The sequence below is a fragment of the Vombatus ursinus genome, unplaced genomic scaffold (assembly GCF_900497805.2).
Source record: "Vombatus ursinus unplaced genomic scaffold, bare-nosed wombat genome assembly UNPS02014798.1, whole genome shotgun sequence".
Lineage (NCBI taxonomy): Eukaryota > Metazoa > Chordata > Mammalia > Diprotodontia > Vombatidae > Vombatus > Vombatus ursinus.
This window is the reverse complement of record NW_020954576.1, coordinates 49,623,317-49,633,956: the sequence shown is the minus strand read 5'-3', so window position 1 is coordinate 49,633,956 and position 10,640 is coordinate 49,623,317. Positions and strand designations below refer to the sequence as shown.

Here is a 10,640-nt window from a genome sequence, read left to right as displayed (position 1 = left end):
ACACACACACACACACACACACACACACACACACACACACACACACAATATTGAAATAAACTGGGGGAAAAAAGGCACACTAGGTAAGGGTGTTTTTCCCTAAGAGGCAGATGGAAAAAACTTGCAGCCAGCTTTATTACCTCGGTTTTCCCTCACAGCCAGGACATTTGGATCCTGTTGAGGAAGAGAGAAGGCTCATTTCAGTGCCGTGGCCTTTTCGCCACAGCTAAGAGGCAAATCCTTCCCAGGCACCCCCAGCTGCCACCAGATACGATCATCTGAAGAGCAGTGGTTGCTCAGGAAGAAGAAAAAATAGGACACTGAGAGGTTTAAAAGATGGACAGACACACTTGGGGTGAGGTATGTTGGGGAGGGGGGGTGAATCTTTCAAAGATGATCATCAAAGTTCCAAAAAGTGACCATAGCATTTCCAGGACAGAGGGTAGACTCAGGCCTCCTGGCCCTGAGAAGGTACAGATGCCTACTGTGATCCAGGCAAAAACGTACAGCAAGCTGCTCAAGGCTTACAGCATAGGGGATGTGGCCATCCCCCTCCCCCCCCCACCCCGGTCTGTAGTGGAGGTTTACCATACAGGGTGGAACACAGACAGTAAAAGGAAGGGAAGAAGGTAGGAGGGAGAAATTAGTAAATCAATCATTGAAAGAGTTGTGGGACAGGGGTGGTGAGAGCAGCTCATGGTTCTGGGGAAAGACTTTTCATCACAGCACAAAAATGTAAAGCATCCCTTTCTTCAAGGACAGACTCCGTTTCCCACTTTAGTGACATAGCCTGACTCTGCAGAAGCCCTACTAGAAAGCTGCTTGGCAGTGCCCAACTCTCCAGCAAACAAAGCATTTGGTCACGCTGGACTCACAGTGACCAGCCTTGGGGTGAGTGAGGAGTAGAGCAGTGAGTAGTCCTGTTCTCACCCTCCAACAAGAATAGCAATTGGCTTCCCCTCTTGAAGTGTTTCGGGGGTGGGGGGGGAGAGGTACTTTAAAAAGTAGACATCTAGTCATCCTGGGAGTTTGCCCAGGTCCCAGGAGCCCCCGCCCTTCCTCCGTGCCTTTACCTTCTGAATTTTGGGTTGCATTCGAGAGGGGCAAGGTGGCAACTGGTTGAGGGCCTTGGTGATCTCTGGGGACTCCACATCAGCCAGGGCATTGCAGATGGCTTTGACAGACTGGACCACCCTTTCAGCCTTCAGTGGGAAATCCCCCTGCAAGAAGCGACACAGGGAAGCTGGAAAAAGGGCCAGACAACTTCCCTTTCTTCCCCATGCTACCCCATTCCCTTAGTTTCAAGAGAAGCTGATTTGAGGAGACAGGCAACTTTCAGGCCGTCAGGACATACTAGTGAACCCTGCAAATTGTTTTCAAACGTCATTCAGCCAATTAAAACCTCTTCAGCCCACCACTTTGGAATTGCCCATGCCTACTTACCCCTAAACCCACTTTAGGGTGACCCCACCCAATATTCCTCGGTTCAGAGAAAGCAGTTGTTGGTTTATAGCAAGCAAATGCATTTGGGGTCTCCTCCCCAACTCTTCGAGGTGACAAATTTCCAGGGAAATCAGATAGGAGGGGAACATGAATTGGACCAACTTATAAAGGTTATTCAAAGTCTTCTAATAATATCCCATTTATATACCCCTTCAAGGTTTACACAGTGTTTTAATCATTTAAACCAGAAGTATCTACTAAGGGCCAGGCACCACACTAAACCTGAAGAATACAGACAAAAATGAAATACCTGCCCTCAAGGAATTTACATTCAAATGGGAGAAATAAGATGTATATCTGTAATGTGTGTGTATATGTATGTATAAAGTGTATATGCATAAGGATACGTGCATATATTAACATATGTAGGTATATCTGTATCTGTATCAGTATACATGTATGCATATATGCAGGTGTATGCATGTTGTTATTCAGTCATTTCAGTCATGTCTAACTCTTCGTGACCCCATTTGGGGTTTTCTTGGCAAAGATACTGGAGTGGTTTGCTATTTCCTTCTCCAGTTCACTTTACAGATGAGGAAACTGAGGCAAACAAGGTTAAGTGACTTGCCCAGGGTCACACAGCTATTAAGTGTCTGAGGCCAGATTTGAACTCAGGTCTTCCTGAGTCTAGGGCCCTGCCACTGAGCTGCCCATATATGCATACATATGTGTTGAATGTGTATTTGTGTCTATATGTGTGTGTATGTCTATATGTATTGTATACGTACACAATAAAGTAAGGGAAGAAGGGAGAGATAGGTATAATTATATCTATACATATACGTATATTGCACTACAGATAGATGTATATGTATATTATGTATACATATTACAAAATCTATAAAATGCACATAGGATGATTTGGAAGGGACAGCTCTAGTAGCTATGGGGCTCAGCAAAGGCTCTGAGCAGAAGATGGTCCATATTACCTTTCATTTTAGGGCAGCTAGGTGGCACAGTAGATAGCATGCTAGGCCTATAGTCAAGAGGACCTGAGTTCAAATACGACCTCAGACACTTACTAGCTGTGTGACTCTGGGCAAGTCACTTAATCCTCTTTGCCTCAGTTTCCTCACCTGTAACATGAGCTGGAAAAGGAAAGGGCAAACCACTCCAACATCTTTGCTAAAAAAAAAAAAAAAACCCAACTCCAAATGGGGTCATGGAGAGTCAGACATGACTCAGCAACAAAATCTTTCATTTTACAGATGAGGAAATGGAGGCACAGAGAAGGTAAATGATTCACCTATGTTCACACGCCTAATTAAGTATCAGAAATGGCACTGGAACCCGAGTCTCCTGACTGTAAATCTAGCACTTATTCCATTAGATAACTCTACCTCTCTAACTTCATTCAACTTTATTACCCACAACATTACACGTAACATTTACCATGTACTCTAGACAAGCTAGTGGCTTGTCTAAGTCACTGGTCTCATGGGCAAGGCAAAACAAATTCTGTGATTCTTCATCTTGAGTTCACACATTTCCTTAGGATGTTAAGGCTTACAGTGCTTTCCCCACAACAGTGTCCTAAGATCAATAGTGCAAATATTATTATTCCCATTTTACAGGTCAGGAAAATGAGGATTAGACATATGCATTGACTTGCTGAAGTTATGAGGTCAAACTAAATTATGCCTGACATAATAGCTGGGGCAGCTATTGTTGGGCAGTGGATAGAGTGGTAGGCTTGGAATAAGAAAGACCTGGGTTTAAATACTGTCTCAGTTTCCTCCTTTGTAAAATGGGCATAATAATGGAACCTACCTCCCAGAATTTCTATGAGGATCACATAAGAGAGTGCATGGAAGGTGATTTGCAAACCTAAAAGTACTACATAAATGTTGTTACTATCATCATTATTATTATATCTCTGAATGTAAAAGAGGTTTGCAGATCTTGCACTATATAAATTCTAGCTGTTGTTGCTATCCTGTGTCCAACCCTCTCATTTTATAGATGAAGAAAGTAAGGGATAGACAGTCAGTGATTGCCCGATGACTAAAAGATAGTAGTATCATTTCTTTAAGGACACTTTCTTACTGCCCTGGAGAATTACCAGTGAGAACCAAAATTCTAGGCAGGCAGAAGAATTCTGGTCCTATTTATGCCAACTCAGAATTCTAGCTATTCTAACCGTAAAGAAGGTCCCCAACTCTGAACTGAGGGGTCTCCACCCCATTCTGGTCCCCCTAGAAGGATAACTCCAGATCCTCTGGAATCTAGAATGATAGAGCATTCAAATGACCTAGGAGTACAGGCTAAGAGGGGAGATTTTCCCCCAACCTCATCCAGAACCTACACAGACGCACCTCAGCCAGCAGGAAAGCATCCACTTCATTATGGAAGGTATCAAAGAGAAGACTCAGGGCCTGCCTGGGGATTTGGGGTAAAGGAGATGGAGAGAAATAGCAAAGATCAGGGCAGACATAGTAAGTCTCCCTCCCCCCAAAAGAGTTCTACAATTCCCAGGACCAGGGGGAACATGATTGGGAGAGTTTGTAACACACAATCCCCAAATTTTCTGACTTTCCCCTACCTCTTCTGAATCCCATAAAGATAGAAGGAAGACATGCCACTTCCCCATCCCGCGTAGCAAAGGTAAAGGAACTGGAGAGGTATGGGAAGAACAGAAGCCACAAGGAGTGAGTGCTAGATATAATAAATCTCGGAGGGGGGCTCCTTCCCCCACAATCCAATTCAGTGCTAATATCAGAGCTTCCTCTAGTTTGGAGGGAGTTGACCAATAGACTGTAAGATCCATATGGAGAGGGACCAGATCTTATCTATTTCCTCCAGCGCCTACCACAGTGCTTTGCACTTAGTACATGATGAATGGGGAAGCACAGGTGTCTTAAGCTGCTCCATCTTGTCCCATATCTGTTTTCCCAGGAGTCCACCCTCTCTCACCTGCTGATGGTCTGCTTGACAGGCCTCTCTTGAAGGTGGATATAGTGGTTCAAGGTGGATGGGCTCTGGTCATCATTCATCTGAGTGGAATAGGCAGGGTCCCCATCTTTAGGCAATAACCCTCCTCCACTGTCCCTCCACATGACCCCTCTTCATCCCTGCACCCCTACCCCCAACTCTGCACTGCACTCTCATCCACTACATCCTCCCACCTCAATCCCCTCCCAACTGCCCACTCACAGTCCGTGCCAAGTCGGTCCGAACTTCCTTGCGCTTCATCAGCTGTAGCCGGATGTCAGTGTCAAACTTTCGACACTGCTGAATGTACTCATGGCTGCCCAGGGCATGTTTGCTGGTGAGGTGGAGGGAAGGAAGGAGAAGGGAACAATAGTAGTCGATTTACAAATATTATCTCAGTTGATCCTCACAACAACCCTGGGTCGTAAGTGCAATTATGAGCACCATTTTACAATTGGGCAAACTAAGGCAGACAGCAGTTAAGTGACTTACCCAAGGTCACAGAGTTAGTGAGTGTCTGAGGCCAGATTTGAACTCAGATCTTCCTAAACTCCAAGCTCAACACTCTATCTACAATGCCACCTAGCTGTCACAATGCCACCTACCTATCACAAAACCATCAATAAGGACATGGGGCAGGTTTCCTCAGCAAAGAGACCTCAGTGCCAGAGAAAGCTACATAACCTAGCCTTAGGGAGAGAAAAAAAGGGGCCAAGCAAGGGAGCTTCTGTTTACCCCCAACTTGGTCCCTGAGGAAATGTCATAGCAGCTTGGAAAAAGGGAAATGGAGGTCTTTCAATTCAATTGAACAGGCAATTATTGAGCACCTACTAAGTGCTACCCATCCTGATGGGCATGAAGAAAACAGACAAAAACATTTTTCCCTCAGGGAGCTTACATTTCAAGATGGGGGATGGGAGGAGATGAAAAATACACAGAGAAGTAAACAGAAAAATACATCAAAATAAATACAAAATAATTTTTGAGTAAGGGAGAGGGCTAACCACTGACAGCCAGGTCTTTCTGTATAAACATAAACATAAACATACACATTCACTTGATTCTCACAATCCTGCTAAAATGTACTGAAGCCTTGGTTTTTACAGCCCTGAAACCTCATTTCCTAGGTGTTTATTATCTGTATATTTAGCCTTTGCTCATTCAGCAGGGTAGAAATAGGAGGCTTAGAGCCGAGGGCACAACGAGTTATAGAGGGGAGTCTGGTCAGTCCCTAAGCCCTGTGGTACTTGGAAGGGCAGGGAAAGGGAAACACAGAGACTGACGGGGTCTTAGTGTTCAGCACCACAATGCCCCCAAACCCCCATGACCAGGCTTCCCAGCCTAACTATAGTACACACAGAACAGGAGCTGAGAGGCCAAAAAAAGCCACATCACCAAGTTAGCAGCTTGTCCTCCCTGCCCTAAACTGTATGCCAATCAAAAAAGAGTGTTAGTCCCTGGGGGATCCTGCCCAATTCATGACTAACGGAGCAAATACAGCAGACTTCCTCCAAAACTCCCACCTCCATCTCTTTCCTGCTATACATACAGTAGCCTCCTCCCTCTTCTAACCCTTCCCTCCAGTAAGGGAGGTTATCCGGGTTTGCAGCAGCAGCTGTGACTATGAAGGGTACCAGGGAAATGGGCTCCGGCACCTCCCTTCTCACCATACCCCATTCCTGCCTGCCCTCCCTCTTAGTGGAAGGAGGTGACAGGTCAGTGGCAGAGTAGAGAGAAATGTTGGGGGGAGAGGTATCAAGAAATAACCCCAGCTCAGGCTCCAGCTCAGCTGATCTCAACAGCTGGATAACAGAAGGTGGAAGGAGATTTCCTGCCTCAACACATCTGGAAACCTTGACTAGAAGTGGGGGGGTGGGAAAGGGCTTGGGATTTCCTTCCTCAACACATCTGGAAACCTTGACTAAAGGTAGGGGTGGGGAAGGGCCTGGAAAGAACTTTCATGGAAGAGGAGGTAGAGAAATATGGTAGGTCCAAGGTCAGAAACCATCATGGACCTGGCTAGGACCCTGAAGTTCACTCTATTCAATGGACTGTAATCTTGGAAGACCCTGAGTCTCCGGGGCCATTATTCCTGAATCCTCCATGATTAGCCTAGAGCCAAAGCAAGGTACGGAGGCAGGCTGTGGCCAGAGGGAGGGAGTATCCTGGGAGGAAGGAAGGAAGGAAGGTGGGGAGAAGAGGGAGGTGGGGAGCAGGAAACCCGGCCCTCCTCCCCACAGCCAGGCTCCAAGTTCTTATCTTGGAGTTCCGTGCATCCTGGAAGGCAGCTGCTAAGGGAGGTGGGGCTAGGACTCAGTCAGGGCTGCTTGAGGACTGGTTCTTCGTTCTGCTCCCCATTTTCCCACATGCCCCATTTTTCCCAATAGGCCAGACAAACACCTACAATCCCTGGAATAAGTTCTTCTGAAGAAAAAAGAACTGAAGGAGCCAGAGGCAGCTTCCTGGGTACTCTTCTGTCCAGTGCTCTGGCCTGAATCCTGAACAAATGCTGTAGTCATTGTTTCACTCCAGACCTAGCATCTCAGCAGGGAAGGCAGAAAAATGCCAGTGGCAGAGGCCACCATGGGAAGAGACCTGGGAGAAGTCCAGAGAGTGATTCTATCCAAACCAGATCAACTTGGCTGAAGGTCAAGAGCCTGACTACCTTCCCAGTACCTACCTATTCCTCTCTTCGAGGTTGATGCCATGCTTTTGGGCCCCAGGGGTTGAGGGAGGGGCAGTGCCTTCCCAAGCCCAGGAAGGGAAGGGCTGTACCCCATGGGAGTGGCGTCAGTCTGGTGCCTTCCCAGGAAAGAATGGAAGTACTAACCTCCTTTCATGCTTCTCCAGTTTAAAAGCACCTGATACTTCTGACCCCTTTAATATCCCCTACACTTTGGAGATGGGAACAAGAGGCCCAGGGAAGGCAAAGTAAGGTAGCAGAGGTACTACAAAGCCATGAGTCCTAGTCACCCATCCTGGAGGGCAGCCACAAGAACAATCTTTGCTGTTACTAGCTCTTTAGTGAAAAAGATAGAGAAATGGAAGTGGGGAGACTTCAGGCCCTGTGAATTCTGCCCACTCCCAAATCTTGCTGTCTCCCAGTCTGCTCATCTTGAATGACAGAATATAAAAATGAAATTGCTTACAGGAAAAAGTAGTCCTTGGGGGAGGGGTAGATTTGCATATATGCTGAGAATATATAAACTCCCCAACCTTCTTCTTTTCCCCTCCCCCATCTACCTCTCCTCAGTCCTCCTTTCTTAGTGCCTTTTCTCTGAGATTACCCCAATTTATCCTGTATACATCTTGTTTGTACCTAGCTGTTTGCATATTGTCTCCCCCATTAGACTATGATCCCCCTTTTTTTGCCTTTTTATTTGTATCCCCAGCACCTACCACGGTGCCTGGCACCCAGTAGATGCTTAATAAATGCCAGCTGACAGACTAACCACCTTCCCCATCCCCAATCTGCCTCCCAGATCAGTGCCTGGCACAAGGTAAACATTTAATAAATGGCTGCTGAGTGACTGATTGCCCTCCATGGTTTCACTGCTCCCCCGCCAAGGAAAACCAAACCCCCAAAAGGAGCAGAGAATGGAATTGTTTCATTAGGTCCAAATCAGATTGTCTACGCTAGGGAGGCTGCTTTTGAAAATATATGATATTGTATAATTGATATCATGTTGCTTGCCTTCTCAAGGGCGGGGGAGGGGTAGGAAGGAGAAAGAATTTGGAGCTCAAAATTTTTTAAAAAGAATGCTAAAATTGTTTACATATAATTGAATTAATGAAATACAAATATTTTAAAATTTTTTTAAAGAAAGCATATGATAAAAATTAACTAGAGATAGATTCCAATAATAAAGATACCCCATCTACATGACAATGATAAGAATAATAATAATGTTGTTGAGTAGTTTTTCAGTTGTGTCTGACTTTTTGTGACCCCATTTGGGGTTTTCTTGGCAAAGATACTGGAGTGGTTTGCCATTTCCTTCTCTAGCTCACTTTACAGATGAGGAAACTGAGGCAAACAGGGTGACGTGACTTGCCCAGGGTCATACAGCTAAATAAGTGTGTGAGGTCAGATTTGAACTCAGGAAGATGAGTCTTCCTCACTTCAAGCCCTGTACTCTGTCCACTGCACCAATAATAATAGCTAGCATTTATATAGAGTTTTAAGGTTTGTAAAGAACTTTATACATGTTACCTCATTTATACATGTTATCTCCAAAGTGCAGGGGATATTAAAGGGGTCAGAAGTGTCAGGTGCTCAATAACAATAGCTAGCATTTATATAGAGTTTGTAAAGAACTTTACACATGTTATCTCATTTGAGCCTTGCAACAACTCTGAGAGGTAGGTGCTATTATTATCCCTATTTCACAGATGAAGAAACCAAGGCTGAGCAAGGTTACACTCTTTGTTTGGGATCACATAGCTAACAAGTGTCTGAAACGAGAGCTGAAGCCAGCTATTTCTGAATCCTAGTTCAACACTTCATCTGTTGTTTCACCTAGCTCTACATGGGAAGAAGTTTTGTGGGGATGGAAAGAGAGGCATAACAATGTAAAGCAGAAAAATTTCTCCCCCTATTCCATATGGACACTTGGACTTAATCCCTTGGGAGCCCTTGGCCTCAATCCTGGTTGCAAAGACTCCATAGCCAATTCAGGGCAGGAAGTCTCATCCCCAAATAAGAGATGTAGTTGCCACACCCATTCCTTCTCTATTTCCATGGGTTTGGGAACACGAGGCTTAATATTTGCCCAGCCCAGGTTTCCAGTTCCTTCTGATTGAGCCAACACATCTAGCCAGCTCTGCCTGAGGCCAGAGATCCTGCAAAGAGGGAGACGTGGCTCACTGGGCCTGGAGAATGGGGAAGCCTTTAGCACAGTGCCTGGAACATAGTAGGCACTTTATACGTGTTTATCAACTGAAGCTAGCTGTCACTCCTCACTTGCCCTGACTACTTTCTGCCACCCAGGTCTCCCCAGGAACTCGCACCCACATTCCCTGACCCCGTTTTCAACCAAGCAGGACAGCAGATGGATCACTCACTTTTGCAGGAATTCTTCCAGCCCACACAGCTTGAGCACAAAGTCACCCACATCCACGCCCCTTAAGTCATCATGTGTGTAGCACAGCGTCTGGTAAATGAGTAAGTCCACTGTGGAGGAACCTGAAGAGGATGGAGTACGAGAGAACAGGGTCACACGGGGTTTTCAGTTTTCTGCCCTGCCAACCTCCTCTACCTCTACCTTCCCAATTCAAAAGACCCCTTCCTGGTCAGTATTCTCTTAGATATGCCGACTTTCATTATTAGAACGTAAACTTCCTGAGCACAGGGATATCTTTCTGTTTGTATTGGTATCCCGGGCGCTACGATAAAGGCTAGCATTCACATTTACGTAGTAAATTACATAATAAATTATATCTACATAGTAAACATTAAAATAAATGCCTTTTCATTCACTCTTTCATTCCAACTTAGCTTCCTCTGGCTGACTGTTTCTAACCAGTAAAAGAGGCAGCCAACAGAGTTTGGCTCTTTGGTTTATAGATTGTCACAACTGGAAGGGACCTTAGAGATAACCTACTCCAGCTTCCTCATTAAAAAGATGAAAAAATTGCCCATGGAAGTGAAATGCTTTGCCTAAGGTAATACAGTAAACATGTCCATCAACTGGATGGCTGAGCAAGTTGTGGTTTATGATTGTGATGGAATACTATTGTGCTATAAGAAATGATGAGCAAGATATGAACTGATACAAAGTGATGTGAGCAGAACCAAGAGAACATTGTACCCAGTGACAGCAATATTGTAACAATGATCAATTGTGAAAGGCTTAGCTACTCTGATCAAGACAGTGATCCAAGAAAATTCCAAAGGACTCATGATGAAAAATGCTAACCACTTCTAGAGAGAGAACTGATGAACTCTGAGTGCATACTGAAGCATCATATTTTCAGTTTATTTTTCTCATCTTTTTTTTTTGCAACATGGCTAATATGTTAATACGTTTTGCATGATTTCACATGTGTGATTGATATCACATTGTTTGCCTTCTCAATGGGTAGCAGAGCGACTAGAGTGAGGGAAAGATTTTGGAACTCAAAATTTTTAAAAAATGAATGCTAACAATAACAAATTTATTTTTTGAAAATTACATCTAATGAATGGAAATACTATTCAGCTA

General features: G+C 44.8%; 1 protein-coding gene across 5 annotated transcripts in view; it reads right to left on the bottom strand.

Moving 5' to 3' along the window:
- PIK3C2B (phosphatidylinositol-4-phosphate 3-kinase catalytic subunit type 2 beta) overlaps positions 1-10,640 on the bottom strand; it is a 79,052-nt gene that overhangs the window by 37,049 nt on the left and 31,363 nt on the right. For all 5 annotated transcript variants that reach the window (XM_027870874.1, XM_027870873.1, XM_027870871.1 and 2 more), the window contains 6 exons: positions 9,502-9,622; positions 4,660-4,771; positions 4,420-4,499; positions 3,822-3,885; positions 1,074-1,220; positions 141-174 (listed from right to left, as the gene is read on the bottom strand). In XM_027870874.1, the coding sequence (XP_027726675.1) occupies positions 141-174; positions 1,074-1,220; positions 3,822-3,885; positions 4,420-4,499; positions 4,660-4,771; positions 9,502-9,622 (558 nt within the window). The remainder of the gene's footprint in view (positions 1-140; positions 175-1,073; positions 1,221-3,821; positions 3,886-4,419; positions 4,500-4,659; positions 4,772-9,501; positions 9,623-10,640) is intronic.